At 48.8% G+C, this 14,440-nt stretch overlaps 2 protein-coding genes across 3 annotated transcripts; both read left to right on the forward strand.

Moving 5' to 3' along the window:
- The first annotated feature begins 6 nt into the window (after positions 1 to 6).
- LOC311114445 (xylosyl- and glucuronyltransferase LARGE1-like) lies at positions 7 to 9,266 on the forward strand. Its single transcript, XM_084189698.1, has 4 exons — positions 7 to 92; positions 1,390 to 1,536; positions 2,983 to 3,178; positions 8,521 to 9,266. Exons 1-4 carry the CDS (start codon positions 37 to 39, stop codon positions 8,716 to 8,718), a joined length of 597 nt encoding a protein of 198 aa, XP_084045824.1. The 5' UTR covers positions 7 to 36; the 3' UTR covers positions 8,719 to 9,266.
- A 1,816-nt stretch (positions 9,267 to 11,082) lies between these two features.
- LOC311114444 (putative nuclease HARBI1) lies at positions 11,083 to 14,100 on the forward strand. Of its 2 annotated transcripts, XM_084189696.1 has the most exons (11): positions 11,083 to 11,117; positions 11,205 to 11,381; positions 11,472 to 11,533; positions 11,616 to 11,702; positions 11,790 to 11,831; positions 11,900 to 12,073; positions 12,153 to 12,188; positions 12,287 to 12,841; positions 12,911 to 13,026; positions 13,123 to 13,234; positions 13,329 to 14,100. In XM_084189696.1, the coding sequence occupies exons 8-11, from the start codon at positions 12,370 to 12,372 to the stop codon at positions 13,697 to 13,699; spliced, it is 1,071 nt and encodes a 356-aa protein (XP_084045822.1). In that variant the 5' UTR covers positions 11,083 to 11,117; positions 11,205 to 11,381; positions 11,472 to 11,533; positions 11,616 to 11,702; positions 11,790 to 11,831; positions 11,900 to 12,073; positions 12,153 to 12,188; positions 12,287 to 12,369; the 3' UTR covers positions 13,700 to 14,100. The 2 variants fall into 2 exon arrangements, with proteins under 2 accessions (XP_084045822.1, XP_084045823.1); XM_084189697.1 differs by lacking the exons at positions 11,083 to 11,117; positions 11,205 to 11,381; positions 11,472 to 11,533; ... (1 more) ...; positions 11,790 to 11,831; positions 11,900 to 12,073 and having other exon boundaries at positions 12,153 to 12,841.
- Positions 14,101 to 14,440: the final 340 nt, after the last annotated feature.

The following is a 14,440-nucleotide window of genomic DNA, read 5'->3' on the forward strand; positions in this document are numbered from 1 at the left end:
AGGAACGTAGCCGCGCGACAGGTCAACACGCCCTACATGTTCCTGTCAGACGTCGACTTCCTGCCCATGTACGGGCTATACGATTACCTCAGGTGAGGGGAGGAGACCGTCACAGCCACAGAGATACTGTCATGTTTAATATTCTCTTCTAATTCTGGGGTCACATTGCTGGGGGAAACTTCTAGATCACAGAGGGGGGGGGGGGGGGGGGGGGGGGGGGGGGGATGTGTGGAGAGAGTGGCTCTCTAACCCTTGGGACTGTTTGGCTGTTTGATGAAGCAGAGGGGTTTGTTGTGATGAAGGTTATTTACTTTCCCTTTTTCTTTCCAGAGCTACAGTATTGTCTTCATCTGTCTGTCTGTCTGTCTGTCTGTCACGTTATACTGTAATGACGTCAGGATCGTTAAGTCCCCGTAATGTTGTAGTGACATCAGACTCCATCTCTGTCCCCTGTAAGAAGTCTGTAGTTCAGCTGGACATGGCTAACAATAAGAAACCTCTGGAACGTTCTAATAACGTCACTGGAACGTTCTAAATAACATCTCTGAAACATCTCTGGAATGTCTCTGTAACGTCTCTGCAACATCTCTGAAACGTTATAATAACATCTCTGTAACGTTATAATAACGTCTCTGTAACGTCTCTGAAACATTAAAATAACGTCTCTGGAACGTTATAATAACATCTCTGTAACGTCTCTGTAACGTCTCTGAAACGTCTCTGTGCCCTGTAGGAAGTCTGTGGTGCAGCTGGACATGGCTAACAATAAGAAAGCTCTGGAACGTTCTAATAACATCTCTGTAACGTCTCTGAAACGTCTCTGAAACGTCTCTGTGCCCTGTAGGAAGTCTGTGGTGCAGCTGGACATGGCTAACAATAAGAAAGCTCTGGAACGTTCTAATAACATCTCTGTGCCCTGTAGGAAGTCTGTGGTGCAGCTGGACATGGCTAACAATAAGAAAGCTCTGGAACGTTCTAATAACGTCTCTGTAACGTCTCTGTGCCCTGTAGGAAGTCTGTGGTGCAGCTGGACATGGCTAACAATAAGAAAGCTCTGGAACGTTCTAATAACATCTCTGTGCCCTGTAGGAAGTCTGTGGTGCAGCTGGACATGGCTAACAATAAGAAAGCTCTGGAACGTTCTAATAACGTCTCTGGAACGTTCTAATAACGTCTCTGGAACGTTCTAATAACGTCTCTGTAACGTCTCTGTGCCCTGTAGGAAGTCTGTGGTGCAGCTGGACATGGCTAACAATAAGAAAGCTCTGGAACGTTATAATAACATCTCTGTGCCCTGTAGGAAGTCTGTGGTGCAGCTGGACATGGCTAACAATAAGAAAGCTCTGGAACGTTCTAATAACATCTCTGTAACGTCTCTGTGCCCTGTAGGAAGTCTGTGGTGCAGCTGGACATGGCTAACAATAAGAAAGCTCTGGTGGTGCCGGCCTTCGAGACGCTCCGCTACCGCCTGGCTTACCCCAAGTCCAAGGCGGAGCTGCTGACACAGCTGGACATGGGGACTCTGTTCACCTTCAGGTAGAACCCATGCAGCCGCCGCAGCTTCGTTACATTTACATTTTAGTCATTTAGCAGACGCTCTTATCCAGAGCGACTTACAGTTAGTGAATACATAGTTTTAAAAAAAATACTGGCCCCCCGTGGGAATCGAACCCACAACCCTTGGCGTTGCAAACGCCACGCTCTATCAACTGAGCTACATCCCTGCCGGCCATTCCCTCCCCTACCCTGGGCCAATTGTGCGCCGCCCATGAGTCTCCCGGTCGCGGCCGGCTGCGACAGAGCCTGGATTCGAACCAGGATCTCTAGTGGCACAGCTAGCACTGCGATGCAGCGCCTTAGACCACTGCGCCACTCAGGAGTTACAGTACACACGTGTACGTCCCTCAAGCTGCATGGGGTTGGAATCCCCACTGAGCCCGGTTCTGAACTTCTGTTCCCCTTCACCTGTACCCAATCATTCCTTTCTACACTGTTTAAATAAAGTGAAGAAATACCTAAACGTGTTCTCTAAAACAGAGCACTTGAAGGGCTGGGACACATTCTCATTAGGAAGCAGCAGCACAGATGTTACTTTGCCATTTGCCTGCCAACAACTGAAATGATAATTTAAGGTAAAACATCAGTGTTACCCTGGCTCTAAGGGATAAAGCCTACCTCCTGGTGTTTCAATCCAAGCAGATTAGATGTTTGTTTGTCTTTCAACACAGAGATTGTTTTTCATCATTAACATGACAGATTGAGCCACAGAGCCCAGACAGTTTGGTTCAATCACTCCTCAACTAGAAGGACTCCCAGACAGTTTGGTTCAATCACTCCTCAGCTAGAAGGACTCCCAGACAGTTTGGTTCAATCACTCCTCAGCTAGAAGGACTCCCAGACAGTTTGGTTCAATCACTCCTCAACTAGAAGGACTCCCAGACAGTTTGGTTCAATCACTCCTCAGCTAGAAGGACGCCCAGACAGTTTGGTTCAATCACTCCTCAACTAGAAGGACTCCCAGACAGTTTGGTTCAATCACTCCTCAGCTAGAAGGACTCCCAGACAGTTTGGTTCAATCACTCCTCAGCTAGAAGGACTCCCAGACAGTTTGGTTCAATCACTCCTCAGCTAGAAGGACTCCCAGACAGTTTGGTTCAATCACTCCTCAACTAGAAGGACTCCCAGACAGTTTGGTTCAATCACTCCTGAAGGACTCCCAGACAGTTTGGTTCAATCACTCCTCAGCTAGAAGGACTCCCAGACAGTTTGGTTCAATCACTCCTCAGCTAGAAGGACTCCCAGACAGTTTGGTTCAATCACTCCTCAACTAGAAGGACTCCCAGACAGTTTGGTTCAATCACTCCTCAACTAGAAGGACTCTAATCCTCTAATCAAAAGGTGTCACACCATCTCCATGTAGGTTTGTATGCCATTGGCAATAAAGTATTGAATGTTGAATCCTACTATCTGTACTCCTGCTAGATACCATGTCTGGACGAAGGGTCATGCTCCCACTAACTTTGCTAAGTGGAGGACTGCCACCACCCCCTACAGGGTCCAGTGGGAAGCAGACTTTGAACCCTATGTGATGGTGAGAAGGGACAGTCCAGAGTACGACAGACGCTTCGTTGGCTTTGGGTGGAATAAAGTGTCTCATGTTATGGAACTGGACGCCCAGGTACTGAACACACCTTTACCCCATCACTCTCAATCTGAACACACCTTTACCCCATCACTCTCAATCTGAACACACCTTTACCCCATCACTCTCAATCTGAACACACCTTTACCCCATTACTATCAATCTGAACACACCTTTACACCATCACTCTCAATCTGAACACACCTTTACCCCATCACTCTCAATCTGAACACACCTTTACCCCATCACTCTCAATCTGAACACACCTTTACCCCATCACTCTCAATCTGAACACACCTTTACCCCATCACTCTCAATCTGAACACACCTTTACCCAATCACTCTCAATCTGAACACACCTTTACCCCATCACTCTCAATCTGAACACACCTTTACCCCATCACTCTCAATCTGAACACACCTTTACCCCATCACTCTCAATCTGAACACACCTTTACCCCATCACTCTCAATCTGAACACACCTTTACCCCATCACTCTCAATCTGAACACACCTTTACCCCATCACTCTCAATCTGAACACACCTTTACCCCATCACTCTCAATCTGAACACACCTTTACCCCATCACTCTCAATCTGAACACACCTTTACCCCATCACTCTCAATCTGAACACACCTTTACCCCATCACTCTCAATCTGAACACACCTTTACCCCATCACTCTCAATCTGAACACACATTTACCCCATCACTCTCAATCTGAACACACCTTGACCCCATCACTCTCAATCTGAACACACCTTTACCCCATCACTCTCAATCTGAACACACCTTTACCCCATCACTCTCAATCTGAACACACATTTACTCCATCACTCTCAATCTGAACACACCTTTACCCCATCACTCTCAATCTGAACACACATTTACCCCATCACTCTCAATCTGAACACACCTTGACCCCATCACTCTCAATCTGAACACACCTTTACCCCATCACTCTCAATCTGAACACACCTTTACCCCATCACTCTCAATCTGAACACACATTTACTCCATCACTCTCAATCTGAACACACCTTTACCCCATCACTCTCAATCTGAACACACATTTACCCCATCACTCTCAATCTGAACACACCTTTACCCCATCACTCTCAATCTGAACACACCTTTACCCCATCACTCTCAATCTGTACACACCTTTACCCCATCACTCTCAATCTGAACACACCTTTACCCCATCACTCTCAATCTGTATACACCTCCACCCACACAGATCTATCTGTACATAGTTCTACCCAGTCACTCTCTCTATCTGTACATAGTTCTACCCAGTCACTCTCTCTATCTGTACATAGTTCTACCCAGTCACTCTCTCTATCTGTACATAGTTCTACCCAGTCACTCTCTCTATCTGTACATAGTTCTACCCAGTCACTCTCTCTATCTGTACATAGTTCTACCCAGTCACTCCATCACTACACCTCCACATTCCCCCGCATTCTCTCCACCTTCACTCACACACTCTCTCCATCTTTCACTCCACACCATCACTCTCTTGCTCTACCTCCACACTTTTCATCTCTCCATCACTTCACCTCCACCCTCTGTCCACACCTCCACCCTGTCCTTCTGTCCACACCTCTACCCTCTGTCCTTCTGTCCACACCTCCACCCTGTCCTTCTGTCTACACCTCCACCCTGTCTTTCTGTCCACACCTCCACCCTGTCCTTCTGTCCACACCTCCACCCTCTGTCCTTCTGTCCACACCTCCACCCTCTGTCCTTCTGTCCACACCTCCACCCTGTCCTTCTGTCTACACCTCCACCCTGTCTTTCTGTCCACACCTCCACCCTGTCCTTCTGTCCACCCTGTCCTTCTGTCCACACCTCCACCCTGTCCTTCTGTCCACACCTCCACCCTCTGTCCACACCTCCACCCTCTGTCCTTCTGTCCACACCTCCACCCTGTTCTTCTGTCCACACCTCCACCCTGTCCTTCTGTCCACACCTCCACCCTGTCCTTCTGTCCACACCTCCACCCTCTGTCCTTCTGTCCACACCTCCACCCTCTGTCCTTCTGTCCACACCTCCACCCTCTGTCCTTCTGTCCACACCTCTGTCCTTCTGTCCACACCTCCACCCTCTGTCCTTCTGTCCACACCTCCACCCTCTATCCTTCTGTCCACACCTCCACCCTGTCCTTCTGTCCACACCTCCACCCTGTCTTTCTGCCCACACCTCCACCCTGTCCTTCTGTCCACACCTCCACCCTCTGTCCTTCTGTCCACACCTCCACCCTGTCCTTCTGTCCACACCTCCACCCTGTCCTTCTGTCCACACATCCACCCTCTGTCCTTCTGTCCACACCTCCACCCTCTATCCTTCTGTCCACACCTCCACCCTGTCCTTCTGTCCACACCTCCACCCTCTGTCCTTCTGTCCATACCTCCACCCTGTCCTTCTGTCCACACCTCCACCCTCTGTCCTTCTGTCCACACCTCCACCCTCTGTCCTTCTGTCCACACCTCCACCCTCTGTCCTTCTGTCCACACCTCCACCCTCTGTCCTTCTGTCTACACCTCCACCCTGTCCTTCTGTCCACACCGTCACCCTGTTCTTCTGTCCACACCTCCACCCTGTCCTTCTGTCCACACCTCCACCCTCTGTCCACACCTCCACCCTCTGTCCTTCTGTCCACACCGCCACCCTGTTCTTCTGTCCACACCTCCACCCTCTGTCCTTCTGTCCACACCTCCACCCTCTGTCCTTCTGTCCACACCTCCACCCTGTCCTTCTGTCCACACCTCCACCCTGTCCTTCTGTCCACACCTCCACCCTGTCCTTCTGTCCACACCTCCACCCTCTGTCCACACCTCCACCCTCTGTCCTTCTGTCCACACCTCCACCCTCTGTCCTTCTGTCCACACCTCCACCCTGTCCTTCTGTCCACACCTCCACCCTGTCCTTCTGTCCACACCTCCACCCTGTCCTTCTGTCCACACCTCCACCCTCTATCCTTATGTCCACACCTCCACCCTGTCCTTCTGTCCACACCTCCACCCTCTGTCCTTCTGTCCATACCTCCACCCTGTCCTTCTGTCCACACCTCCACCCTCTGTCCTTCTGTCCACACCTCCACCCTCTGTCCTTCTGTCCACACCTCCACCCTCTGTCCTTCTGTCCACACCTCCACCCTCTGTCCTTCTGTCTACACCTCCACCCTGTCCTTCTGTCCACACCGTCACCCTGTTCTTCTGTCCACACCTCCACCCTCTGTCCTTCTGTCTACACCTCCACCCTGTCCTTCTGTCCACACCTCCACCCTGTCCTTCTGTCCACACCTCCACCCTCTGTCCACACCTCCACCCTCTGTCCTTCTGTCTACACCTCCACCCTGTCCTTCTGTCCACACCTCCACCCTGTCCTTCTGTCCACACCTCCACCCTCTGTCCTTCTGTCCACACCTCCACCCTCTATCCTTCTGTCCACACCTCCACCCTGTCCTTCTGTCCACACCTCCACCCTCTGTCCTTCTGTCCATACCTCCACCCTGTCCTTCTGTCCACACCTCCACCCTCTGTCCTTCTGTCCACACCTCCACCCTGTCCTTCTGTCCACACCTCCACCCTCTGTCCTTTAGTCCATACCTCCACCCTGTCCTTCTGTCCACACCTCCACCCTCTGTCCTTCTGTCCACACCTCCACCCTCTGTCCTTCTGTCCACACCTCCACCCTCTGTCCTTCTGTCTACACCTCCACCCTGTCCTTCTGTCCACACCGTCACCCTGTTCTTCTGTCCACACCTCCACCCTCTGTCCTTCTGTCTACACCTCCACCCTGTCCTTCTGTCCACACCTCCACCCTGTTCTTCTGTCCACACCTCCACCCTGTCCTTCTGTCCACACCTCCACCCTCTGTCCACACCTCCACCCTCTGTCCTTCTGTCTACACCTCCACCCTGTCCTTCTGTCCACACCGCCACCCTGTTCTTCTGTCCACACCTCCACCCTCTGTCCTTCTGTCCACACCTCCACCCTGTCCTTCTGTCCACACCTCCACCCTGTCCTTCTGTCCACACCTCCACCCTGTCCTTCTGTCCACACCTCCACCCTCTGTCCACACCTCCACCCTCTGTCCTTCTGTCCACACCTCCACCCTCTGTCCTTCTGTCCACACCTCCACCCTGTCCTTCTGTCCACACCTCCACCCTGTCCTTCTGTCCACACCTCCACCCTCTATCCTTCTGTCCACACCTCCACCCTGTCCTTCTGTCCACACCTCCACCCTGTCCTTCTGTCCATACCTCCACCCTGTCCTTCTGTCCACACCTCCACCCTCTGTCCTTCTGTCCACACCTCCACCCTCTGTCCTTCTGTCCACACCTCCACCCTCTGTCCTTCTGTCCACACCTCCACCCTCTGTCCTTCTGTCTACACCTCCACCCTGTCCTTCTGTCCACACCGTCACCCTGTTCTTCTGTCCACACCTCCACCCTCTGTCCTTCTGTCTACACCTCCACCCTGTCCTTCTGTCCACACCTCCACCCTGTCCTTCTGTCCACACCTCCACCCTGTCCTTCTGTCCACACCTCCACCCTCTGTCCACACCTCCACCCTCTGTCCTTCTGTCTACACCTCCACCCTGTCCTTCTGTCCACACCGCCACCCTGTTCTTCTGTCCACACCTCCACCCTGTCCTTCTGTCCACACCTCCACCCTCTGTCCTTCTGTCCACACCTCCACCCTCTGTCCTTCTGTCCACACCTCCACCCTGTCCTTCTGTCCACACCTCCACCCTGTCCTTCTGTCCACACCTCCACCCTGTCCTTCTGTCCACACCTCCACCCTCTGTCCTTCTGTCCACACCTCCACCCTCTATCCTTCTGTCCACACCTCCACCCTGTCCTTCTGTCCACACCTCCACCCTCTGTCCTTCTGTCCATACCTCCACCCTGTCCTTCTGTCCACACCTCCACCCCCTGTCCTTCTGTCCACACCTCCACCTCCACACTCTCTCCATCCATCCATTTTTCTCTCCACCTCCACTCTCTCTCCAGCTCCACTCTCTCCATTTATTCACCCACTCTCCCCCTCTCTTGCAATCTCTCTCTATCTCTCCATCATTATTTCAACTTGACTTCCCCTGACTCCAGGTATCTCCGTAGGGATGATCTATACGTGTCAAGCGATCAAATAACATTTCATTTGATGTTGTAGATAATCAATAACTAACTGTTTCTGACTGTGGCCTGTCTCCTCTGTTCCAGGAGTATGAGTTTGTGGTGCTGCCTTAGTGTTTAGTTAGTGTTTCTGACTCTGGCCTCTCTCCTCTGTTCCAGGAGTATGAGTTTGTGGTTCTGCCTTAGTGTTTAGTTAGTGTTTCTGACTCTGGCCTGTCTCCTCTGTTCCAGGAGTATGAGTTTGTGGTTCTGCCCAACGCCTTCATGATCCACATGCCTCACGCTCCCAGTTTCGACATCACCAAGTTCCGCTCCAACAAGCAGTACCGGGTCTGCTTGAAGACCCTGAAGGAGGAGTTCCAGCAGAACATGTCTCGACGATATGGCTTCGCTGCCCTCAAATACATGACTGCAGAGAACAACAGCTAGCCAACGCTGATGAGCCAGACACTCTGACCCGTTATTGACTACACTACCCATAACCCCCCTCCTCTAAGGTTGTCTAGGACTACACTACTACCCAGGACTCCTCTGGGCTGGGCAGATGAGGGGGAAAGGGCGATGGATTCTAAAGGACAGTCGATATAGGGAGTCAGGAGTGGACAGATACTGTCAGTTCGGAGACAGAATGGAGTTACTAAAGACTCTACCACGAACTCTGACCTTTGTGCCAACCAATCATGGGTTTTAAATGTGTGGTCTGATTCTTGTGAACTCTCACCTTTAGTTTGGGCTTATGACCTTTGACCAAACCAGTGTTAACCAACTGAAGGGTAACCAGGGGTAACCGTAAGGTTGTTGTGTCCCAAACATTGTTTAACCCTCTGAGGATGGATGGAGCAGCCTGTCCAGGAGTCGCTGCCTGGTTTCCGGCTGGGTGAGGAAGCTGTTGCTGTGAAAGGCTGCGTCAGTACAGGCTGGTTTGGCCTTCTACAGCTCCCTGCTCTTCTCGAACAACAGAACTGGACATCACTGTGGGTGGGAGGGAGGGAGAGAGGGAGAGTGGGAGGGAGGGAGAGTGGGAGGGAGGGAGGGAGGGAGAGTGGGAGGGAGGGAGGGAGAGTGGGAGGGAGGGAGGGAGGGAGGGAGGGAGGGAGGGAGAGAGAGACTGACTGACTATAGCCTTGGACTTGGAAAGCAGATAGACATTTGTTCTTTCTCTGTGCCATCTCTGGAAGACCAGCAGCTCATTCCCAGCTGCTATTTGTTGGGTAATGTAATGTGGGTTGTGCCTGCCTCCAGGTCAAATGCTGAGGAGAAGGAGAGGAGAAGGAGAGAAAGCTTTGACGCATTGTGTGCTTACATTATGTCCGTACACTGCAAATCAGAAAACAATTATTATCAATGTCCTGTAAAAATAAAAAAAAGCAATGATTTAACAGACAAACAGCACATCCAGTTTCACTCTCATAAAATGCAAATTATGTTGCTCAGCGATAAGTGACAAAACATCAGAGCCACATCAGAAACGTCGGAGAACCGTCTGGAAATCTCATTTAGACCAGAGAATGGCACCCTATTCCCTATGTAGTGCACTACTTTAGACCAGAGAATGGCACCCTATTCCCTATGTAGTGCACTACTTTAGACCAGAGAATGGCACCCTATTCCCTATATAGTGCACTACTTTAGACCAGAGAATGGCACCCCTATTCCCTATATAGTGCACTACTTTAGACCAGAGAATGGCACCCTATTCCCTATATAGTGCACTACTTTAGACCAGAGCCCTATGGTCAAAGGTAGTGCACTATATGGAAATAGGGTGCCATTTGCGACACACGTAGTGAGATATTCCGTGTGCGTCTTCTACTGGTGCTACATTTAGTTCACGTCTGATATTGATCAAAAGGAATCTCCCGGATCACATGACAGTACAAGGAACAGTACAAGGACTGATGGTGGTCATCCAGCCCATCTGTATTCAGGATATATCTACACATCTGCTATACAACAAGGAAGCGTGTTTCTGATGGATTCAGAAAGCCTGTTTTACTCACCCACGACTGGACAACCTGCGTGGCAGTTGGTTGAATGTGCTTGGATATACTTGGTTATAAACACACACACACCTAACACCCACTCCAAACATCTTGGGCCTGTTGCACAAAAGTAGAATTAAGACATCCGGGATAAATGACTCAGCTGAGCTCAATGAAGCCAAAACATGTGCGTCCAGGCTTAATTGGTTGCACAAAGACCAAGCCAGGATGAGCAGACACGGATTCATTAAGCCAGGTGAAACCAATCCTGGATAGGTGCGCGCTCACGGCTCACTCAAATAGACCCCGCCACAGATTACAGATTAACTGATTTACCATGGCAACTAGAGCCGCGTACTTTTCCCCGTCGGAAGCACAAATCCTCATGGAGGCATACGAGGAGGTAAAAGATATAATTAAGAAGAAAGGCAACACCGCCACAGTGATAAAGCAAAGAGAAAAAGCGTGGCAAAGTAAAATGCGTAAGTAGTGCACAATTACACACTCACCGCTCCGCTGAAACATCACAATTACAATTCAAATATTTAATTCACATCTCCAAAAATGCAGTTGTACTGTAATTATGAAACGGTTAAATTTTTAATTGAAATGCACTGCAGATATGAGTGAAATTGTGTAAAGTAACTCCATCACACTGTATAAAGCTATGATAAATTTTTTGATATTTTTACTGAAAACAAGACAAAAATACCAAGTAATTTTTTGCAGTGTGACTCCATTAAATGTGTGTGTGTGTGTGTGTGTGTGTGTGTAGATTAAACATGAACGGGCCAAAACGGACATGGCAGCAGGTCAAAATCAAATACAAGAACATTCTGCAGAATGGTATGGTCCCTGACTAATATTTAACAAAGCACAAGCATATATTGTACCCAGAAGGTGCCTGCTCACACATTGTCTGTACTGTTTTAGCAGTGAAAAAGAATACCCACAGACAAGGCACGGGTGGTGGGTCACCAAAGGCTGACCTTACCCCAGCAGAGGACATGGCCTTGGAGCTAAATAAAGGCAGGCCCGTCTTAGAGGGGATCCCTGGGGGGAAAGAGACGAGCATAGGTTCCTCCCAAGATGCCACCCGCTTCATTCAAGGTATGTCCTTCCATCTCTACATGGGATACAACCACATTCATATTGAATCAATTTGGACTGTCTGACTTTGGTTTACCTATTGCCTTGCAGTGTCTGGCAGCACTGTGTTCCTGTTAGAGCCACCAGCACAAGCACCAGACGATGCTGATCCAGTGAGTACTCCATCAAAGGCATACTGTAGGCCTGGCATGTCTTGTCTACTAGCTTCAATATGAATCCGATTAAATGTGATAGGGTGAAGGCCCCAGTGCAGCAGCAACAGCACATGATGGAGACGATGATGAGGAGGAGACCATCTCTCTGGATTCCAGAAGGCATGAGGTATCATGTTAAGACTGTGAAAGTACTATTTACTCTACAATGGTGAGGAGTCCTCATCAAAATCAAAAAATCTAATTTCTTTTACAGGACCCAGATGCTATACAGTGGGAAAACCAGCCTGGCAACATAGTGCGTATTAATAAAAGGACACCACATCCTGCCAAATTCCAGCTGCGCTAATTGTATTGTGTTCACAGAGCTCACAAGCTATCAGAAAGTTGTATGGCAACCACCTCCGGCGCCAAATAGAACTGGCAGACATAGACATTCAGTACAAGAAGAAAAAGATGGAAAATCTTGCACTGGAGTCCGAAATAAAAAAGAGGACAATTAGGAAACTGGACCTTGAAATAAAAAAACTTGAGAGGGAGGTGAGATATGCCTTCAATGTACACTGTATGCTAACTGTAACACAAATGTATTAATCATTATTTTTCTTTCCTCCCCCAGCTCCAAGAAGATGACACAGCTCAAAATAAAAATTAGGTATATTCTCGTAAAGTCAAGTGAGCCATGACATATGAGCTCTTATTGTGAGCACACAGGACGGTGGCATCTTTCTAAGGTTTTTTTTATTTTCCCAGCAATCAGTACAACCAAGTCATCGTTATAAGGCATCGCCCTCTTTTGCCCACCCCCCCAGCACCAGGTGTGGCCACTAGCCTATATGAAGGCCCAAAATTGTGTGTTCCTTTCTGCTCTGACAATGGCATGCCCATTCGTGCGAGATGTGGTGGATGAAGAAGCACTTGTGCTGAGGAGAGCCTTCAGGCGAGAAAGGGTCTTCAGGGACCGGTTGGACCCACTGGCCTTCCCTGATGACCATCTATATGAAAGATACAGGTTTTCTGCAGATGGCATCAGGTATCTATGCAGACTACTGGGTCCCAGGATTAAGCACCGCACTGCACGGAGCCATGCACTGAGTGTGGAGCAAATGGTTTGTGTGGCCTTGCGCTTTTTTGCTAGTGGAGCCTTCCTGTACTCAGTGGGGGATGCAGAACAGCTGAACAAGGCCACAATTTGCCGCACAATAAGGAGTGTGTGTCTGGCTATCAAAGCATTAGCAGATGTCTTCATCTCCTTCCCTGGCCACAGAAGACTCTGTGACATCAAAGAGGAGTTCTATAGGATTGCAGGTAAGAGGATCTACAAATTACAGGACAACTGTTAACACATAGTAGGATACTCATTACTTTGTGTGACAGGTTTCCCCAATGTCATTGGTGCAGTGGACTGCACACACATAAGGATAAAAGCCCCCTCAGGTGCCCATGAGGCCGATTTTGTGAATAGGAAATCCTTTCACAGCATTAATGTTCAGGTGAACATAACTTTTTGATATTGTCCATTGACGAACACTCTGCATTGCCAGTGATGTGCATTGATTGGTGTAATATTCCTCATCTTATGATTTCAGATGGTCTGCAATGCTGACTGTGTGATCAGCAATGTTGTGGCAAAATGGCCTGGCTCAGTCCATGACTCCAGAATCTTTCGGGCCTCTGAAATCTATCAGTGCCTATCACAAGGTAAGCCACACAACCCCTATTTATAACCATCATGGCTGTGTCAAGAATATCACTGTGTTTATGAGGTAGTAATGATGAGATTTTGTGTTGACAGGTGAATTCTCTGGTGTGTTGCTGGGAGACAGGGGGTATGGCTGCCAGCCTTTTCTCCTGACACCTTTCACAGACCCCCAGGAAGCACAGCAGGCCTACAACCATGCCCATGCCAGGACCAGGGCCAGAGTTGAAATGACCTTTGGCCTCCTGAAGGCACGCTTTCACTGCCTTCACAAATTAAGGGTCAGCCCTGTTAGGGCATGTGATATTACTGTGGCTTGTGCTGTCCTCCACAATGTGGCCTGCCTGAGGAAGGAGAGGGCCCCCAGAGTGCCACCAGCCATGGACTGGGACAATCCGGCAATCTTCCCTGATGACGACAGTGGTCGGCTGCTGAGGGACCAATATGTGTTGAATTATTTTAGTTAGTATGTGTGCTTTCAATTTTGGTTAAATATGTCCTGCGGTGGCAGAGGAATTTGGGTTTTTTTGGGTTCGTTTTTTTACGAATTTGGCCTCTTATGATGTTTGTGCGGTATACTGTGTGTAATACAAGGCTGCAGGGAGGCTACTGCATCCATTCATTTGTCTGTTCAGTTGATGTGTATGGATTTGTCCTGCATTTATTTTAGTGTGCAGACATGCAGGGTGTGTTATATACAGACCTTTGAATGTGTATGTATCATTTTGTATAATATGCTTGGATTCTGTGCTTTCCATCTTGTAGAGTCACTGTGACTTCAGTTTCGAAAGGAGCTGATGGTTTACCTGCTTTGTTTTGTCCTTATTCAATAAAGGAACATAATGTTACACATTGTGTTTTTATATTCATATGGAATGTGTATTTGTTTATATGACAGAGTACTAGGGCCACACTGAAGAAAAAGGATAAAGTCATAAATTTATGAGGCTGGTTCTTTCTGCAGAAAAGCTACATATTGTTTTTACAGTTTTGATACTTATGACAATGTGATACTTAATATTCTGGCACATCAGCATGTCTTTGTTTATGAAACCATACTGAAGTACAATTTCACGAAATGCCCCACATCTGTCATTTTAACAACTGTCCTCCTTTAAAACAACTGGTTACAATATTATGACTTGTGTTTTTTTCCCCTCTGTGGCCCTAATATTCTATCATTTTATATATAGCCTTATAGTCTATGG

This window comes from Coregonus lavaretus (genome assembly GCF_964263955.1).
Source record: "Coregonus lavaretus genome assembly, contig: HAP1_SCAFFOLD_1715, whole genome shotgun sequence".
In the NCBI taxonomy this organism is placed as follows: domain Eukaryota; kingdom Metazoa; phylum Chordata; class Actinopteri; order Salmoniformes; family Salmonidae; genus Coregonus; species Coregonus lavaretus.

Coding starts and splice junctions, on each gene's coding strand:
- LOC311114445 (XM_084189698.1), top strand. CDS start 37: ATGTTCCTGTCAGACGTCGACTTCCTGCCCATGTACGGGCTATACGAT. Junction 1,537..2,982: donor GGGACTCTGTTCACCTTCAG/GTAGAACCCATG, acceptor TACTCCTGCTAG/ATACCATGTCTGGACGAAGG. Junction 3,179..8,520: donor TTATGGAACTGGACGCCCAG/GTACTGAACACA, acceptor CCTCTGTTCCAG/GAGTATGAGTTTGTGGTTCT.
- LOC311114444 (XM_084189696.1), top strand. CDS start 12,370: ATGAAGGCCCAAAATTGTGTGTTCCTTTCTGCTCTGACAATGGCATGC. Junction 12,842..12,910: donor GGAGTTCTATAGGATTGCAG/GTAAGAGGATCT, acceptor TTTGTGTGACAG/GTTTCCCCAATGTCATTGGT. Junction 13,235..13,328: donor CTATCAGTGCCTATCACAAG/GTAAGCCACACA, acceptor TTGTGTTGACAG/GTGAATTCTCTGGTGTGTTG.